This window comes from Aptenodytes forsteri, unplaced genomic scaffold (assembly GCF_000699145.1).
Source record: "Aptenodytes forsteri isolate BGI_AS27 unplaced genomic scaffold, ASM69914v1 Scaffold290, whole genome shotgun sequence".
NCBI classification, from domain to species: domain Eukaryota; kingdom Metazoa; phylum Chordata; class Aves; order Sphenisciformes; family Spheniscidae; genus Aptenodytes; species Aptenodytes forsteri.
In genome coordinates, this window is record NW_008795244.1 from 1321991 (window position 1) to 1343743 (window position 21753).

Consider the following 21753-nt stretch of genomic DNA (forward strand, 5'->3'; position numbering starts at 1 on the left):
CAAATCTTGCCCATATTTGCCATACTTCGTAATGGAATGTCATCTCTCTGCTTACCTTTAGCAGTTCTCTAATAACTGAATAAGAAGGTCGCATTATGGCCTGCAGTTGCTTTGTTTTTTTCCTTTTAAAGCTATGTCTCCTAGATAGAAGTCTTACACTGGCCTCCACTTTGGCACCCGTTCCCCAGAGTGCAGTGTGTATCAGATGGGGTTAATTTACTTGTGATGTTCTCTCTAGCCCAGTTGGCAAACAGCCACTGCAGCCAAACACATTTTTAATAGTGTGGTAATGTAACTATCTTGGAAAGCCTGTCAGTAGAGATCTTCCAGATCTTACAAACTATACTTCTACAGTTAAAACTACTGGAGATTACCTATGAAGAAATCAACTATTCTTCTAAGGGGGCATAACTGTAACTATATACAGATACGTCATGCACGACAACAGGGGTTGTCCTTCTGCTTTTTCATTTTCTGAGGTGCTCCTTGCCATCTCTGACTACTTCCATACTTCTTCCTTAATTAATATGTAGATAGTTAATGAGTAATGACATTTTTCATCTCAAATTCATCCTTGTCTTTTTCTAGCACATCCCCATTTTATTTCTCTGGCTTTCCCTTTAGAAATAATTCTGGGTTTTATATGTGTTCACGCTGTCTTTAGGCCATATTTCAGTAGAAATAGGAATCAAAAGGACTACTAAATAAGAAACCTGTGTTGAGAGTAAAATTCTTTTACTCTTGTTTTTTGGGTTAGCTAATTCAGTTAACTTTTAGTCATCAGATATTCATTAACACCCTTCGAACTTGGTTCATCCCTGTTAATTATTCAGCACCTTAAGTTAGGTCTTCTTCTTGCTCTCTGGCAAAGTAAATGGGAAAACAGGGCCAAAACTGCATTTTCAGTCTTGCAGGCTAAAAATAGGTCTGTCTTTAATTTATGTTCATTCATTCCATGTAAAACTAGTACATAAGAGTATAAAGCATGTGCTGAATTCTTTAGAGATTTGAAGAATATATTGTGTATCCTGATGAAACATAGGTTATTTTTAGTCAACTTTTAGTAGTGGGAAACCTAGAGCCTGCTTCTCCTCTGTCTTCAAGATGGTGGAGATCCAGATCCCAAGTACTAGTCATTTTATATTAATTTAATAATATGTTCAAGTTGATCAGTACTGCAGTGTTTACAAATCAGTTGTTACTTTGCACTGTATTATTACACTGTAAACAAAATATAAGTTGTCAAATACATTATTTACCAAATACTGAATCTTTTAAGCAAAAACAGTGAGGTGACCTTCGTGGCAGTGAATGATACAGTCAATCTTGCTCAGTTTCAGTGGTTTTGAATTTAGATAACTGCAGTGGGTCCTGGGTTCATAGTTGTTAGACAGATGTATTTGTCCTAGAACATGGAGCAATTTTTGTCATTATGGCACCTGTGTTACTGATATATTGTGTTTCTTTGTCCAAATGCAGACATCTTATAGCAAAATCATTGATCTCATCAGAGCCATGTACAGTTTACTAGATGTGAATTTGGCTCCAAGATTTAGTGACTGTTAGGGTGTATTTACCCTGTGACTGTAATGTGCCAAAGCTCATACTTCCCTCAAGGAATATTAATTCTGAAATTCACTGACAAAATAGCTGTATGTTTGCTGTTACTTGTATTTTGAATGGTTTTAACTAGAAATACTTTGAAACTAGATATACTTTGAAATTTTGCAAACATGAATTTCATATGTTCAAGTTGTCCATTGAAATCAGCATTTTAAGATAGATACAAGGTTAAGAAACACATTACTTTCCGGAAAGGGGACAATAGTTTAACTGAGTCCATTTAATCCTGCAAGTGGGCACATATTTTCTTGTATCATCTTCCAGGTAGCATTCCTCTAGATTTTTCTGAGATAAACAGCATGAAGTAGAAAATACCAAATGTTAAGTTAAATTTTCAGTTTTCTATATCAAAGGATCCTTGAAGTAGTGGTGATTCTTAAGCAAAATGGGACATTTCAGGGTCATGATGTGAATGTATACATTAGGGATTATTTGGCTTCAACATTCAGGAAAGCAGTCTTAAGATACTGTATGGAAGCACCACATGTATCCTTTCCTTGTAGTCACACCATTGACCCCATCCCAGCCCATCTTCCTGCTGTTACAGAGCAGTAGGTAACAGTTGCTTACTCTGCAAGTAGGTCCTGTTCAGCAGGCAATTCTGGCAGAGCAGCTGCTGCTCCAAAATGCAGCATAGAATCATAGAATAGTTTGGGTTGGAAGGGACCTTTAAAGCTTGTTCCATAAGTGTGGTGAGCAAGAACCCACAAACAGGGATCTACAAAGAATATCTAATTATGTGCCATAGGGCATATCGTAAGAAAATTTGTGCACCAGGTAAGGTAGACTTTCATGTAATTTAGTCCAGAAAGTGGACACATACATTAACCTTGTTTTTAACCATGCAAAGCCAGTTATCAGGAAGAAGGTAGAGGAATCCAGAAAGCGGATGCAAAATAAAAAGAGAAAAAAAAGAGTTTAAAAAAAAAAAAAGGATAAAAAATGTATTCATAAAGTCTTGATATTGCCAGGAGCTTTGCACTGGCTAATGGCATTTACTCTGCATTCTGTTTATTTATGTAATCAGTTAAGCAGAAGTGGATCTGAACTGAAATTTAGAATGCCCTTTCCCAACGATTTGAAAGCTGTGTTGGGAAAGAAATTGGTGTGTGAACAAAGGTCAAAACTGTGAGGATTTCACCTTTCTCTACAATCAGTTGAGCAAACCTTTCCAGTTGTAGAGTGATTCATAACTGGGTCCTGAACTAAAGGATTAATTTTAGAGATCTGATCCATTTCCACCATAAACAAAACTGATGGGAATTTAGGATCCTATGTGGAAGGCAATATTTTAAGTGAGTAGTGTGTTTTTAAATCCTTACCTTTTGCACGCAAACATTTTTCCTGAAATCGGTTGTCCATGTGTTTTTATTATGACTGAATCATGAAAGAGCTTGATTTCCTGTTTCTGTATATAGGACTTTTGTCTTTGTGGTACTTTTTGTTTTAGGCCCTTGATACAGAATTAGGTAAAGTCTCGCAAGTCTTCGGTGCCATAGATGCATTGGTTGTGTTTAGACACCTTCTGCACCAGCAGTTCCATCTTTTGGGCATTGAAATTGATTTTTCTCATCTTAGCATTTGAAGATGGAGAGTGCCCTTGCCCATCGCCTGAGAGTGTACAGTGGCTCGAACAGCAGAGGACGTGGAGTCAGCAGATTTTCGGGCACCAGAAATGGCAGCATCAGGAGCATCAGCACGAGTAGACTGTGTTGAGGTAGTTCTCCCAAACTATATTATGAAACCAAACAATTCTGGTATACAAAGGCTGATGGAGGCTGCCTCTTAGTCCAGAATGTTTAACCCAGATGAATATGTTGGCTGGTTTTCCCATATGCTTAACACATTGTGTACAGCCCTGCATTTTGCACAGCGGTATTTCTGATAGCCATGCAGCCAAGGCAACGGTATGCCTTGTGGACTGACTACTCCTAACTTCTGTTTGTCTTAATAACGAGACCGTATAAAAGTAACGAAGAACACTGCTACGACTGACTGAGAGTTTCTGGAGTTATTTAGTCTTCAGAGACTTAATTGCTTTAGGCATCATCCCATGGTCTCTGCTATAGTCTCTGATTTGTGGATTGATAATGCAGATTGTAAAACCCTTAAGTTCTTCAATATAATTAAAAGTGAAATGGATATTATTTTTGATAGTTAAAGATGAAATAGACATTATTATAGATATTATGTACATTATTTTAGATATTTTCTCTGTTATGTATTTCAGTCCATGTGTAACAATATTTTGTATCTCAAAATCAATTTTTAAACATACTCTGTTATTTTGAAGCCTGGGTAATATATAGATTCAACACTTTATGACAGATTAATTTATACTTTTGGTCCTTTGCTTTACACCATACATGTTTTCTATTCTAGAAATGATATAAATTATCTTGAGATTCACTGAAAACTAAGACTGAGTTTTCTTTGTAATCCATTAAGTTATGTATAAGTAAATAGCTCTTTGTGACTGTATCATGTAATGCTTTAGCCCTGGTTAAGATTTAGTTACTCTGCAACAGGTAGACTATTAACATTAAGTATTAATTTTACAATGTAACTTCCAAACTGATTCAGTAATGAATTTAAAGTTATATTGCAAGGTTTCAAATACTAAAACTGGAAGAGACTCCTGAATGTGACATTTTAACAACTTTGAAATAAAGGTTACTGTGTACAACAAAAGTGTGAGAAAATATTATTTGAAATGAATACAGCAGATAATCCAGTAATGGCAACATACTTGCATTTATTTGCTTTTTGTTTCTTCGGAAAAGAATGGTACCCATTTATCATAAACTCAAATGAAAATGTAATTCTGTATGTTGTTGCACAAGGAAATAGAGTATGTAACCGTTATACCTTTCTCAGTCCTATCTCTGTAGAAGTATGACATGAAAGAAGCATGCATTAATTGTGTAGTAGCATTATAGTGCCTCTTTCATTGTATTTATCATTGTGTAAATCTAGTTGTGCCTCTGACACAATTGCTTTTCACTCATGAATTTTTACCTATTAGAGATACTTTTGTTATTTATGAATACAGTTCTTCATATGTAGGAATAATTCAGATATGATTAGAGGTTTTTTATTGAAGGTTTGGATAAACCTTCATGTAATCACCATCTCCTATCTGTCAGAAAGCTGACCAGGATTTTGATGAGAATACCATGATTTCATTAAAATAATTTATGGCAGTTGACTCATTTGTTTTGCCAGAAACTGTAAACGCAAAGCATTTTCCTGATTATTTGAAGTGTTTACAACGTGTAGATAAGTATCTTCTAAATAAGGCAGCAAAAACAAACATGCAAGAACATGAGAAAGTTATGTTAGGCAATATATGTGATTACCATGAATTATAATTAATACCACTGAATTGTATAATGTGAGTTACAATTTATGGACTGTGAATGTTTTAAAACTATTGTGAGCAATGTTAATTTTTCACCAAGTATTCAGTAATGTCTCTAAGCTACTCTCTATGCTGGTTTTCATGCATTTGTAGTTTTTTGAGAACAATGTTCTGTTATTGTGTTTAAAAATAATAAAAAAAAAGATTCACCTTATTCTGAACCTACCATGAGGTCCACTTCCATAGCCAAGAACCAGATCTTCTCCATATAAATCCTGCAGTTACTTATGAATGGAAGAATAGATCCAAATGCAATATGGATAAAGATTTATGTGAAATTTTTGTCTGCAAGTTTTATTAGCACATTAATTATATTACATTACATCATTTAAGCAATGAATATTTAACTGAGCATTACTCATAATTGCACGTTTCCTGTTCCACCTTTATAAAATGACCCCACATAAAAAATATAATGAATCTTTTCATAAGAAAAATATAAGTAATTACATGAAAGAGATAAAAATATCACAAGCTAATGAAAAATCTCATATAATGTTCCATTGGGTACATTTGGCAGTGTGCTTTATCTTTTGATATAGTACCAGCTGACTGACATTAATCTGCCCCCATATAAATGTTACAGTTACAGTTTCTGACTGTAGAAATTACACAAAGAAATGTTTAAAACTTGCCTTTTATGATAAATTTACAGTAGTACAAAACACACCTTTTAAAGTAAAAGCTTTGTTCAAAGGTAGAATACAGTATGAAATACACAAAAATTACTCAATTGTTACAGATTATCATTCATTTAATCTTTGAAGAGTTTCAGAGTTTCACATTTCAAAATATATAATTCTGTATATGTATAAACAGTAATTATATATGTGGATAACAGAGAAATACTGCTCTTCAGCTTCCAGTTCCTGTTAGGTATTTTCAGTCTTGTGGCTGGGTTTTTTTGAGCACTTTAACATGGGCATGGGGAGTCATAATCAGTAGAAGCTTTTATCGACTTTAATGCAGAATGATAAAGTCAGAAGTAATACTGCCTGTGAGAGAAAACTTTGTACAAACTATTAAAAATGTATGTCACATTTCCTGTTTTTTTTTCCTTGTGAAGGCATTGTACTACATAATGCTTGTCGTTGTATACAGTTAATATTATAACTGAAAAACTTTTAACATCTGCAAATGTAAAGAACTATAAACTTGCAGTGCTCACAAGCTGAAATGTGTTTCCTGTGGTAAAAAAACCTTTGTGTGGTATTAAGGAGTGAAACCTGCCGTCAGGATTTGTTAAAGGAACTTTGGTAATGTTTAAATGCTTTTCATGACTTAATCCTTCAGGCTGAGAGTGTGTGCACTACCTGACTGTATAATGAGTGGCTAGTCTTCAGAGGGGTCCAACTGATTTGTTTTAAGCAAAAATATTTTGATTTCCAAAACAGCAAATGGTAAATTGTGGATAAGTAAATGTAATAATTTTTAGAAAACTCTTGAGTCCAGTCATGCAAACACTTATTGGCAGGGAGTGCACGCATTAGTGTAAAGAATTCTCATAAAGTTAATGAGATTCTGTATGGTAATAAGAGTGTCCGTAATCATCAAGTTTGCAATTACAAATGTAATTACTTATTCCATTGAGTTCAATTAATTTAAACATTTGTATGCGATATTTACAACTTGTATCTAAATGTCAGAAGTCTAAACTAGATTAACAAATCAATTAAGACACAATGGTGAAAGTTTTAGGAGGAGTAAGTTAGACAAAACATAACAATTTTTAGGGATGTATGTGTTATTTAAAGAGAAAGGGAGTGTAAGTGAGCTGAGTTGAGTGTGTTGCAGCTTTGTTTATTAAACTTAGCTTTTGTCTGGATGTGTAAAATTTCAGTCAGCTTTTGCAAGACATTTCCAAAGAGAAGCACAGCGCAGTTAGAGCACCAGAGGGGTTAAAAACATTTTTCACTATTATTTTAATGGAGATTATAATATGAAATGGAATCATTTTGGGGAGAGTGTGAAACATTCACTTTATCCAATTGACTTCATTATCTTTCTTCAGCATCCTCATCTGTTGTGCTGGTGGAATGCTTATTGCTTGAATGGCTCCCAGACTTCCAGATACTCTGGCATACCAAGGACTTACTATTAAAAGATAAAATATTTTCATTAGTCCTTCTGGTTTTATAGCAAGAATAAATCAAAGTAATGAATACTATAAGAACAAAAATGCAGTAAGAAGCAGGTTGGGAATTGGGGACCATGAATCAAGATTTATATTACTAAAATGGGGGTCTGTGTAGAGTATATAGAAAGTCAGTTTCTGCTTAAGAATCTGTGTGCTCAGTCTTGACTGATCATAGCTATATTGATAAATATTGTTTTGGAACAGTGTCAGATGTAATTCCTCCATGCTCTAGGCTTAAACTGCAACATCTTGTTTTGTACTTCGTAGTCAAAAATTTGTTGTTACTTTTTCACTTAATTTTAATTTAGGCGCTAACCCCTTTGGAGCTGTGTGGGCAGCTACCATTCATTTTAGCAAACAAGCAAAAAGTATCTGTCGCTTTCCTGTCTCAAAGATATTTGTGAACATTGATCAAGTAGGTTGGAAAATATGTTGGAAAAGAGACGTGGAGTAGTTGTGGGACAGGAAAGAGAAATATATAAGGAAACCATGTACAACAGTGAACTTGAGTGAGTATGAAATGGGTGAACTATCAAAAATCATTAAAAAGAAAAGTTATCGTGACTTAATCTGCATTAGAGTGACTGTCAGCATAGAAAGATGAAATTATTCTGAAAGTAAACTGTGACTGTTTCTAGATATTTCCAAAAGACCAAATGATTAGCAGAAATAACATATTTGCTAGGTTTCAAAGACTTGTTAGGAAACTGAGATTATGCAAAACGGGACAAAAAAAGAACGGTAATGAACAAGTAGAAAGATGAACACTTAGAGGAACATTTTAGAAAGCCATGAAGGTTAAAACAGACATACAGTAACACAGAAGGCACTGAAGAAATCAATAATATGGGAATATGTCCTGCAGTGGTATTACCAGTAGTTTGACAGTACTGGTAACAGCAGTTTCAAAGGACTTTAGGACTTGGCATTGCAGTCCCCAAAACTGTTGTGTAAATGCATTGGTACTTACCACATTTTCCAGCTTAAATTTTCTGTGTTTGAAAATACTGCAGATTATGTTAGATGAAAGTTAACAGCCTAAATATGAAAGACAGCAGGTTCTATCAAAAGGAATTATTCATTTGGTTCAGCGGTGAACTATTTGCCTAAGAGGCCTAGATATAGTTTAACAACTTCTCTGTACAGAACGTTAATTTCTGTAAAGTGCAGAAGCACATCTGATGCCTGATCTTAATTTGTGACCATAGGATTCATTCCTTGAAGTTATGCTGAATGGTGAAGAAATAGAGTAGGTCAGTCAAAGTTTCTGTTTAATTAAAGAAATCTAATAAAGTGCATAACTTCTTAAACTTGAGAGAGGAATATTTGTTTATCTACATGTTTTTTGATTTTGCTAACATATGTCTAGCAAACAATGCTTCACTCGACTACTGAAGAATGGCAGTTATATTTCTGTGATTTTTTTTTTCCTGTTTGGGAAACTAAAAGTAAAGTTTGCTTGTAATAAATATGCAGCAGTGTTCTCTGTCTAGCCCCATCGCAACCTTATTTTTCCATAATTTAAATGTTAAAACAGGTCTCTATTTTTTAGCCATAGCATCTTTGATGATCAGTTTTACTTCTGATACAAATTGCAGAGATAAAATGGTTGATATTTTAGATCCCATCAATTAAGGCTATGCTAATTTTTGGATTAGGATCAACTCTGATTACATTAGGAGGCCGCTAAACTGACTGCTGCAGTTAACGCTAAATTACTTAATTATTTTTATCCTCTTTTTTTACCACCGCCACCACCAACAAAACCCAGTATGGTGTTTAGAGTATATTGTTCTACCAGGGCTTAAAGAGAAGTTCTGCAGTAGAGGTAATATCCTGTTCCAATTTTGTTCACGGAAACAAAGGCAGTAATTAATTTATTAAATTTGAACTTGATTCAGAACAGGGTAGCCACATTGCCTTTTGGAAGGCGTTCTGGCTCAGGCTGTCTCCCAGATCTGCCCAGGAATTGCGTGGGGTAGAGCTAACCAGTAGGAGCCAAAACTGTGTGAGGAACCATTTCATGTTTAGACAGCAGTAGGGATGGTGGAGGGCCAACATCCAGGGTCACTTTCTGGCATGTTACACCACTCGCATAGTCGTAGCTCTTAGGTCCCTGGGAGACTTACTATCTGAAATGCCTTGTTCAGTGCAGAATTTTCATTCAAAGGCCTGGAAGAATATAATCATCATAATTCAATTTTTTCAAAATGAATGAAATCTTTATGGAATATTTATAAAGCCATTTGGTTTAAATTTAATAATCCTCTAAAATACAAAATAAGGGTATTGAGTGCACTATTTGAAATCATTTACTAACGTTTAAATGTCAGCCATTATAAAAAATCAAGATTGATATATTCAAATGATGAAATCGTTCTTATTCTCTAATGTCATAGTAATTTTGAATACCACTTCCTAATCTTAATTGCATACAAATACGAAATTCTAACATTTTGGAAAGCCCTGAAGTAGCAAATAGTACACATGTATCATGTAGTAAATTAGCTTTAGAAAAAGCTTATTTTTTTCCAGCATGAGCAAAGTTGTACAGTACACAACTGCAGAACGTCCATTCCAGTTAAGGAAATCACAGTCCTGCCATCCTTCTAGCATGCTCAGTCCTTCAATTCCTGTTCACAAGTTGCTCAGCAATTTTCCTCTCATTTTGAAAAGATCTTTGCTGCTTTGGGATTACTTCTTTGAGTCAGTGCTTCTGCTGTCATATGTTCTAAGTATAGTTTTTAAAACTCTGTGTATTTTTAAAAAGTTTGCCTATATTCAAAATTGATAGATTTTAAATGCTTTTAACAGTCATTCCACATGCACTGTGATACGTGCCTTTGTCAGTTTAAGCTATACTTGACATAACCAGTTTTTTTCACAGCACAAATTCAGAGATACACCTGGGAGATTTATCCCATTGACTTTGGTAAATTAAGAATTTAATCATGTAATTTTTAGCAATTTCTCACTTTTCCTCTTATTTCACTGTTTGAGTCACCTGAGCCGAGCAGTAAAAGTGCCTTTTTTGCTGTTATGTAGTGATCAGTCACAGATGTAAATCCAAATTATTCCTCATTTAAAGCCCTTTACTGCATAAAGCATGGTTGATACTAACTTTTGGTTCACTTTCTTACGATATGTTCTTATTTGACTCTTTCTTTTATAATGCTGTGAAGAAGGATAAGCTGCTTTGGTTGATTTTGCTGTCATTTGCACGCAGTCTTTTGCAACAGAGGCTGCGTGAAGCCTTTCTTGCCCTCAGAGGAGCTGCTGCCTGAAAAGGGGCTCTCAGGGAATCACCCACCAGCAAAGTATGACACCTTGCTCCCATCCACACGCGGTGTCGTGGATCACACCATCTCCCTGCCATGCTCCTGTGCCATGAACTGCACAGAGAGAGGAACACTTGCCTAGATGTGCTTTGCAGCAGATCAAAGGCTTGACTCTCAGATTGGTCATTTAATTAAAAATCTGTATTCTGTTGTGCTTACAATGATAGAGTTTTCATAAGCTACTGGCAGACAGCGAGTGTCACTAAATACCACTGCTTACGGGTGTGACAGTTTGTTTACTTACTACTAAAATGGAAGCCGTGTTTCAGGTCACCCGTACTACAACCCAAAGAGGAGGGGACCCCATCAGCTCAGTGCATTCTGTTAAACCAACACAAGTACTCAAAACAAGCCTCATCTAAGCTTAATTTGTTTAGCATGCTGATCCTTACACAAAAGTGCTTTTGCATCGTGACTGTAGTTAGGCACAGTTTTAGGGAGGTAACAACCGTACTTTGTACTTTTGCTGTGAAGAGCCAAAACACTTTCTAGTGGTTTATAAAGAAGTTAATAACAAATTTATAAATCTGTATCAAAAAATGTCACAATTGATATTACTTTCAAATGCTTATAAATATAACATAGGTCATTTTCCTGAAGCAACTATGCAAAATTATACCAAGACTACTAAAGTAATTGTTGCTAGCTTTTTAGTTCAAGTACTTTAGCTCATGTCTTAAAGATGGAGTATATTGTTCTCATTTGTATCAGCATCAGTCTGATGTAATTCTTTTTGCAATAACAGTATCATTTGAGCTTTATTTTTATCTAAACAAAATTTGACCGACATTTTGCAAGTAAAAAATTCATCTTAGATATCTCCGAATCTGTTACAGGTCAATGCACAAACTGACTCAACTGGAGAGACTTGATCTGGGCAATAATGAATTCTCTGAGCTGGTAAGAAATGCACCATTTTTTAACAGAAAGTCTGTGTGCTTTGGATGCTCTGTGTATGGGGCATTAAAATGCCTTTTACTTAAAAGGCATTATTGTATTATGGCCACATGCCATGGTCACATTTCCTTGTAGAATAGAAGATTGATCATAGTTCATGAGGTGAATGTTGATAATACATTATGCTTCATCTACATCAGGCTTCTGTGATTCAGATCAAGGTCACAGGTGATTCTCACTCTAAGCTGGTTGCCACTGCTGGAATACTTCAATGTGGGATGAATTGTTGATCTCAGCATAAATACTTGTGTCGATTATGTATTAATTTCTTAATATCTATCATTATATCCTGCAAATATTAGCAATTGGTATTAACAGAAGTAAATTTTGGACTCCAAAAGAGGTTTCTGTCCCTAGCTCACCTCTAAGATGAGAATTAGGTTCCCTGAGGTTTAATAGCTTTTGGGAATTTTCTCTAGTATCAGTATAGAAAATAATCAAGTTGCTGTTCCCTTTAGGTATGTTTCTACTACATCTATAGGAATTGACACTTCTCAGAAACAGTATGAGGGTGTTTAAACTGTGTTTTAAATTTGGTCTGTTTCTAAGGAAAGCTCACTGACTTCATCCTGCAGGAACTGTAAATATGTCAAGAGAAGCAAAACTCAGAAAAACTGCTGCCTCATCCTTTTTGAGACCTATCACTGCTAGGGCTATTTGGGAGGGCCTGTGTGTTTGCAGGACAACAATTTAATACTGTGACACCCACTGTTGCACTGATGGCGAAATAAATGTCTGCGTGTGCCTTATCCACCAACAGCCTGTCCAGTGACTGTTAAACCCTGTGAGCTGAACCACCTTTCCTCCAGAGTCATAGAAGAACAATCTGTAAAAATGGTGCTGCTGAATCAGGGCTTACAATTTTATGAGGGTGATATTTCCTGTAGCTTTAATTAAAATTAAGGTAATTTCACTTTAAACAAATTGTGAAATGTCATCTAGTAGGAGAAAGATGTAGCAAAGGGTCTACATCTGGTTTATAGACGGTGCGCTATCTTCTACCATTATGGTTATAATCCTGTTAATGTTTACTGATTTATACTGCTGTGTAGGAGAAAATAGATGGTTTTAACTCAGATTTTTAATTAAACCTAGAAATCTTTTGCATAGATAAATAGAATAAAATTTTCAGAAGTGGTATTTGGAATTTTGATCAAAAGAAATATATATATATATATGCTTCCTGAATTCAGAGTGTGTCTTTTGGGGGGGTGAGTTGGGGGTGGTTTGGTTTTGTAGTCTTTGTTTTAAATGACTTCAACATCATTCTGCGTTTTTGCATTGTAGCATACTGTCCCCTAAGAATGATAAATCAGGAGTCCAGTGGTCCCATACTGCTATTAGGACCAGACTCCCAGAGTTGACTGATTTTTCAGGAAGCTGGTCCAAAAATGTATGAACTAGAATCAAATGCCAGAAGCAAAATGGGCGAAAAGGCAAGGGAACAGCATGAATCTGCAGACATGTCATAGGAAAAGTGGTACTAGTTTAAATCAAGATCTCCTGGAAAAAAGGATCGAAAAGTCCTCTTTTCATGGATTCTGAAAATCTGATTTGGGTTGCTTCTTTCTGGGGAAAAATACTGCCTAGAACTCTGGTGGTGTGGAAGAGGTTAATTTCTTTGACAGTCCATCCCTGGACTATTGAAGTCCCTCCCTTTGCACTGGGAGACTGTGCTTTTCATACAGACAATCTGGAGCAATAGGCATGAGGTTAAGACTACAGGCAGTTGCAAAAATGAAGTAATTCTGTTCATTCATTTTCTGGAAACAAGATTATACAAATCATGACGTAGGTATGGGCCCAAAATAGAAATTGTCACTTCCTAAATAGCAGCCATGTTCAGGTGACAATGTAATCAAGGAAGGGAATAGGTAATCTGTGTCACGGGTCTCCAGGAAAACTGGAGCATTAAATCAAAAGGTATAGATCAAGGATTTGAAATCTCTCCATCTTTGAAGTGTCAAAAAATGGCACTGGACAAGTGAGCAGCAGCAATTGTAGAACCTTTGCCTGAAAGGAGGGGGAAGGCTGGCATAGTTCTTTCCAGAGTTTCAGGACTCCAGTGTCAGGAGCAAGGCTTTAGAAGAAATTTTGAAAGAAAATAGTTAAAGGTAGGGAGAGAAGGAAAAGGAAAAGGAAAGAGGATAAAATGTGATATACTTTTACTGAAGATTAATGTCAGTCTTCGATTCAGACTTGATACTAGGAAACATTTCTTTACCGAGAGGGTGTTCGAACAGGCTTCCTGGAGATGTGGTCGATGCCCCAAGCCTGTCAGTGTTTAAGGGGCATTTGGACAGTGCCCTTTATAATAAGTTTTAAGTTTTGGTCAGCCCTGAAGTGGTCAGGCAGTTGAACTGGATGATGGTTGTAGGTCCGTTCCATCTGAACTATTCTATTCTATTCTATCCTATTCTATTCTATTCTATTCTAATTGTGGCAATCTATGTGGAAAATGAAGTTATTCTCCAAAAATGCATCAGCAGAAGCATTTCTAACAGAGACAAATAATAAGTTTTTAATACCACTTATCAAAACATTTGTGAGATCTCATCTGAATTATGGTATACCATAATCCATACTCAAGAAATTTCAAATCAAACTGTAATATGTACAACATAGGAGTAGGCTGTTGACTTTGAGAAGGGCATCTGTCTGATGAGAGGAATTTAAAAGAAAATTAAAGTTGAGAGGGGAAATTATGATTATCTATAATAACCTTAGTCAGTGAACACTCTGGAGGGATAAAGAACCATTAATCATTACAGAAACAAATAGTATAAAATGACCATTAATTAATTTAGCCTGGAAATTAGAAGTAGTTTTAACCACTGAAGGACAACAAAATTTCAATAGAATTAGCCAAGGCAAAATAAATTACCTTCAAAATACTGACTAATCATTTTTTAATAGAAACGCATTATGTGACAACATGGAAAACTGAGGGATTGAGCTCTCCAGATTAGCAGGTTCTTTCTTATCCAATGATGCATCCAGGAGCTTCTCCCATAATGTACTATGTGACCTGGGCAACTGGGAAATCATATTTCTTACGGGAATTACAACATTCCAAGGAACTTAGTCCACAGGAGATAATTAGAGGTCTCTCTTAAGGTCCTGGGATGCTAGACAGATACATTTGTTTCTAGCTGTGTTGAAATAATTCCAGTGGAATAGTACTACAGACTTTTAAAATGCTAGAATCTGATTTAGTCAGAACCAAATGAAATGTTTAGTATCAGTTTCTGGCAGACTTTGAAAAAAATCTCTACAACTTTACAGAGCTAAGGCAAATTGAAAGTCTTGTTTTATCTGTGAAAATAGTCTTTCATGAAAAAAAAATACTGCTTAGGCTGAAACATGGAAATATTTGAGACCTGATAATTCTTGATTTTCACAGCTGTAATGAATGAGAAATGATTTGGGGAATTGCCTTTTTCAGTTTCACTAGTATCCTGTAGTGTTGAAAAGAATAGAATATCTTAGATTAAAGCTTACTATTGTGATTTTAAGGCTTGATCATTGCATACCACTATTTTAACTACTGAATATGCCAATTGCAGACATTAAATCATACATAAATGCGGTATATCCAGGAGAGTGTTCAGCAATATGCCTCTGTTAAGCTGTTTTTAAGACAGAGTTTAGCATGTGCTGCAAGATGAGATTTGGTCTTTCGTTTCAGTGCATTGTTTCTGAAGCTCCACAATTCTCACTTCTCTTATTTGCCTTGTTCATCAATTGCATACTGCCAGTGAACTGTTTAGAACAAGAACTTCTAAGGAGTTCTTTGTATTCATTTATTTTCCAAAGGGTTCTTAAATTTTACAAGGTTTGAAAAAGAGCAACAGTGGTTAAATTAAATGAAATGAGCATACTGTTCATGTCATTAACTACCTGAAAGTCTGATGTGGGTTATAAAAAGAAAAAAAAGAAGGTGAAGAGGGAATAATTTTTTTGAGAAAATATTGATTTATATTTAACTACAAAAAAATACTAATTTATTTAACTGTCCATAATACTATATTCTTTTCCTCAGCCTGAGGTTCTCGAACAAATACAAAATCTAAAGGAATTGTGGATGGACAATAATTCTTTGCAAATACTACCTGGGGTATGAACATTTATTTTATGTAATCAAAATTATTGTGTGATATAATGAACTATTTACCTTGCAGTAAATAAATGCACGTGCATTTTCTTGAATGAGTACATATTCCTAGTTTATATAGTCATTAATTATTATCAAGAAATAAAAGCTGCAGCATAGCCATTCATATGAAAACCTTTTACATGTTGTGTTATCACATGGTAGTGTCTAAATGGGGATGTGCCTGTTTTATTTAAGCGTTGCGTAGTTTTCATTGTGAGAGGAAATTATTTCCTATTGTCTTCTCAGTCACCATGCATTAACTAGCAGTTTTATAAAAACCCACGTGAGTTTTAAAAAGGAAGAGGAAATATTAAGTAATCTAAATAAACTTAAAAATAACAGATGGTATGTACAGATTCAACTATACTAAAAGCAATTCTGAGGCAGTGGAATGAAGATATATTCCTCTAGAAAGCACTCCATTTAGGAATGGAACAAAAAATATTTTAAAATCTAAACATTAGGATCATGGTTATGTATTAGTGCTGTTTCTGAGTTGTTGCTACCCCACAGTAGAACTTTAATTTTCAATTTTTATTGCCATAAGCTATTTGAGATTGTCACTCTAAAATACCTACAGTGGTTATGATGGGAGAAAGTGGATCCCCGTCATTAGCATTTTATCACACAGGTGACAGATCGTATGTTTCACACAATAATGCTCTTCATTGCTGCAGGGAAAATTTAGAACTAGATCTAGCACAAACTTGTCTAGGTGTTGGAAGAAGAAGAAGTACTTACTCTTTCAGCTTTGAACATTTATTAATCAAAATTCAATTTTTTGCATTGAGCAATGACTGATTTTTGTCTTAAATAGATTACATTCATTTTTTATTTTGTGTTAAGCATGATGTTTGCACAGAAAATGGTCATTTTCAGTCCCTGTCCAAATATCCACTTTTTGAGTGTTTTGTTAGTGAAAAGAAAAGCTGATGTTGAAACCACTTCTTGATACTGAAACCAGCTGGAGATCAGGAACAGAAATATTGCAATGTTGTTGCTGCAGTGTAACTGAGTAGAAGTATCAGATATACAAGAGAATGTGGGCACAAACACTTTAACCATTACTCTGTTTCTTTTCTGTTCACAATGAAATTGGTTAATATATCCAGTGGTAAAATGTGTTCCAAACACAGTCCTCCTCATAATCCCTGGAGAGGGTATTTAGAGTTGAAGATGTTCAATAGATCGTGGAACTGAATCCCAAGGAGCATAATTATTTTCAGTGAATAATTCATGTTTCCTGAATCTGATTCTAGTAGAACCTAGATGATGTTTTGTGAAAGTCTTCTCCAAAACAAGAGGTTTAAAACAGTTAAGATTAGCTTTAAATTTTTACTTTTAAAAATAGAAAGGAAATACCAACTGGTAATTGATTTTAAGGTTTAGAGATTTGCCAGGTTTCCAATGTTAATAATTCAGTTTTTAAAAAAGTAGTCTGTGCTAGAAACAAAGATTGTATTCAACTATTAATATGGGTAGAGTGGCAAAGGTTGGGGTGAAAGGGAGATTTTCCCATTATACAACAACTCAGATACGATTAAAGATAACATGAAACTGCCTCCTTAGAAGCAGAGAGCAGATCTCAGCAAGGTAAGAGATGAAAAGCAAGCTATATTCATATTCTTTCGAAAGTACGTGTAGATGAAGCTGTCTAAAACTATTTTCCTTTTTCATGTGTACAGTAAATAACCACTAAAAGTATATGTAAATAACTAAAAAACCCATTCCCATGAACTTTTATAGAATCCATGCACTTCACAAGCGATTCCCATGGCTTTCCCAAAATCCATAAAGGAAGTTCCCACATAGGCCATGAATGTTTGTTCATTTGGTTTGAAACAGTATTTCTGTGGATGCACAGTATTGCAACCACATGGTAGCTCTCCATAACAGTATTGTGCTGCCTTGTCTCACTCCTACTGTGTAATCCTCCAGTTTGTATCATAGCTCTGCCACTGGGTCATAGATCCAGGTCGTTTACTCTAGACCCAGCAGTGATACCTCTTTGCTGTTCCACTTGTAGGTTTTAGTTTAAGGAAAATAACAGCATCTTTTTTGTTGATTTTCTTGGTGAAATTTCATGTCTAGAATGAAGCGACCTTCTTGTGATAACGGATCAAGAAGCAGGTTGCTTCTACAGGCTTCAAACTCTTACACGCTACGCAGATTTTCCAAGAAATTAGGGAAGAATTCCTGTCATGTTGCTCATTGATGTTATAGCTGCAATTAAGCGCTGTATTCACAAAAGTGTACTGTTGGGATTAACTGCTCATAATTGAACTATGAATATCTAAAGTCTTAATTTTAGATTTTATAAAATTCAGAGAATCAGTTTGGCACAGAAAAGCTTTACCTGCATGTCTAGCCTCAGTGACCTTAAGGGCTGCTGTTATGAGTAGATGTGAATTGTGAGTAAATGTCCCTTGGATCTGTGTCCAAATGAAGAAATAATACAGCTGTATGACTGAGAACTCAAACTTTCAGCAGATTTAATGAATCTGGAACACATTAATTAGCTTGGTATCAGTCATTTAGTTTGCTACAGTTCCTTTTGCACTTACCTGAAGAGGAAGGCTATTAGACCACTACTGATACTGCTTCAGTGAAATAACGCTTGTAAAAAGGATGCTGAGATAACTGAATATAAGCCTGTGTTACTATTGTTTGTCTTTAATTAAACTTAGTAACTGGCGTGCAGTATATATCTGTTCAAGTAACACTTTGTAACATGCTATTAAGTCTATAGGGAAGTTAAAACAGCTCGTGTACCTGGATGTGTCAAAAAACAGGATAGAAACTGTTGATTTGGACATATCAGGATGTGAAGGACTTGAAGATCTCCTGTTGTCATCCAATATGTTGCAGCAATTGCCAGACTCCATAGGTGAGAAAAGCTCAGGATTTCTTGTAATCTTTTACAGTTGAGGATTTCATTTATGTCTTTTTTTGGTTATGATGAGACTTTATAATAGCTGGAACAAGAACTGCCATTAAATTCCAAAGGAGTTTGAAACACCTGTGACTGGACAGTCCATGAAGACCATTTTGTAAAGTCAGGAAAAAAATTCATGGTTAGAAGGTATTGATTATTTTGATTCGCTATTTTAAAGAAAATAAGCAAAGAAAGATATAAATGATCTGATCTAAATTTGAAAGTAAGTATAATAGTGATTATGTTAATAGTGTTAAACTCTTGAAAGAAATTGCTACTCTTAGTTTCCGTAGTGCAATTCCATATGAGAGCATTAAACAAAGAAATAGTTCAAACTGATTTTTTTTTTTTTTTTTTTACTATATTGCATGCATAGAATTTCTGAATTATTTAGAATATATAGAAATTCTGGAAGATAAGTTGTTGTAGGTTTATCACTCTATACATCTGGATAATTCATTTCAGTCTTGATCCCTTATATTTTCTTTGGAAACACTTGAGGTCTTTCCTCTCTTCTATTGCTTCCAGCCGATGAGCCCACTGTATCATCATCATCTTTTTCACTTTCCTAAGTGTGTCCCTTTGAACATGGAACTGTTAAATTCCCCAATTTTAAATCAACTCAGCCAAGACTCCAAAATGTATTGCTCACTAATAATACTGTGCTGCATGAATGTTACTAGATGTCTTTTACAGCTATTTTCCATTTTGGTCTTCTACATCTCACCATAAATTCTAGAATTTTTACTTTTTGTGGTTTTCTGATATGCATATGCAGATTGATTTTTAGAGGGCATTTAGCTGCTGTAAAAAAGGAATAAATGTTTACATTTTGAATTATACATTCTTGCAATTAGATATATTCAGTTCTCATTTCTGAATTCCTGTTACTGAATGGTAATAGATTTAACAGAAGCAAAGCAAAACCAATCATTTTAATACTGCATTTTCCGATGAGAGCTTGCTGAAATTCATTTTGGTGGAACGTTTTCCTCTTAAAAGAAAATTTTGGTGAAACCTAGATGTTTCTTGGAACATGTTGATTTTGAAAAAGTTTTCAACAAAAATGTGCTGCAATTGAAATGAGTAGTGTTTCTAGTATCCCTTTTAATTACACTTTTCATTTGCTTCAGCTTTCATATTATGGCACATTCAGTTTAACATTTTTCTCTGTATTAGTGATTAATTTATATTATTCCCAGCATTAATTACAAATAATCATTTAAAAAATGCTATTGCAATATATGCAGAATTTTTTCAAGGAAAAAACAGATTTTGAAATGTTAATAACTTGCAGGAGGTGGATACTGTTTCAAGCACTGTTTCTAGCACTGTAACACAATACTTTTCCCATTTTTTCTGTCTTTACTTTTTTATTGTTTTCTGCTGTCGCACACTGGTAAAGCAGAAGTTTCGTTCCCTTCTTGGTAAATGTTACGCAGTTATGCATCTGCTTACACTTAGATATATAATAATTCTTTTAATGATAAGAATTAACCGCATATACAAAGGCATTCAGGATTGATTCTGGTTTTCAGTCTGATTGTGGTTTTCTGTCTATACCTACATATTGTGAAGCTTTATAAATGTAGCATTTACTTTAGATAATTTGCCTAATGTCCTGTTATGACCTGAGCACCTTTTAATCAAGGCAACAGGACTTGAATTCAATTGAAACATTGATAAGTAGAAATACTGCTCTTCCTACAGATAGGAACTATTCTTTTTTCTGTTACTTTTTTTTCAAGACTCTAGAAATACACTTAATATTTTACTTGCAGTTCAGTTAACATTTAATCAGTGCTTCATTTTGATGAAACATATTTTCAATGGGACAAGAATGTGTCTGTGTACTGTCCTATATACAGATGTTTTCTAAAATCTAGATCAAAGTTATTCAGTGTTAGAAATCATTGTTTGTTTAAGGATATGGGAGATTACAGAACGTAAAACAGATTAATGTGAAATATTTTTCTATTACTTCTTCCTTACCTGTTTTGTAGGACTGTTGAAAAGGCTTACAACTTTAAAAGTAGATGACAATCAGCTTACAATTCTGCCAAATGCAATTGGAAAGTGAGTATAAATCTCATGATTTTCAATATTAAGTAAAATGTGTTTTCCCTTCTGCTTGCGGAATGTGGGTTTTTTAAAATAAAAAATGAGACAAAGATCTACTGAATTATAAAATAATTTCAAATTGTGTGCCTAACACCCTGGTTATAACATTTAAATTTGGAGCAACACTATTACTTCTGTGGACTCATACTGCCGTAAGTGATAAGAAGATGAAATGTATCACATTTTCCAAGAAAAAGAACAAAGATATTTTTCTGCATGAATCACTTGCAATTTAGATGATTAGAGCAGCAAAAGTAGAAGAAATAGAAGTATTTGGGGGGAATACGTCTGTTTCCATAGCAACAGCCTGTACTTGATGCTGAAAAGAAAATGGCTGTAAACCTCATATGTAGGAATATTTCTTAAAATATTGAAGTAGCATAAATGAAAAAGTCATGACAATTTCATAGGTGCATACATCAAAATGTGAAAGTATCGTATAAGTAATCTTATTATGAAAAGCAGTAATGATGCCCTTTAGCTGTCATTTTGTCAGATATTACATGATCACTGGTGCAAAATTCTGTCTTGTACTGCTGTGGGTCTTGAGTTTATTGCTAAATGAAATCTGCAATTTAATGTAAAATTCAAGGTGGATGCAAACCTGTCTCCAAGAACGGAAATAGGTGATTCTTTATATTGTTTCTCACTATACATATCCCTTTCTAGCAGAAGATATCTTTAACATTGATATTTTGTATCTTCCTCTACATATTTTACTTCTGAAATGCTATATAAACTGATACTTGGAAAAAATTTCAGGATACATGGTCCCCGGCTGCCTTCTACAGCTATAGCTCTAGTGTTTTCATCATCCTCCTTGCACCAGCAGTAATATTCATGCAGAAGAAACAGTTCAGCCTAACTGATAATTGTCTGGTGTGACTGAACACATGGTTATGCCATTTATAAGAGTTCTGTGCTGTCAGCATGAGACATTGGGAATGGGGCATCTGTGAGCAGAGCTGCACTCAGACTCTGTGCCTTTGCTCTCAGTGCAAAAAACGTTCTCTCTTCAGCAGGTTGTAGCTCAAGAAACTATTTCGTTAGAAGTAGTTTTCTTAA

The 21753-nt window shown here is 34.8% G+C and overlaps 1 protein-coding gene across 1 annotated transcript in view; it reads left to right on the forward strand.

Annotated features, from left to right (window-relative positions):
- The window catches only part of LRRC7 (leucine rich repeat containing 7), a 105707-nt gene that overhangs the window by 26021 nt on the left and 57933 nt on the right, over positions 1–21753 (forward strand). Inside the window, exons 6-9 of the mRNA XM_009278756.2 lie at positions 11356–11419; positions 15519–15593; positions 18375–18519; positions 20571–20643. Of these exons, the coding sequence (XP_009277031.1) occupies positions 11356–11419; positions 15519–15593; positions 18375–18519; positions 20571–20643 (357 nt within the window). The remainder of the gene's footprint in view (positions 1–11355; positions 11420–15518; positions 15594–18374; positions 18520–20570; positions 20644–21753) is intronic.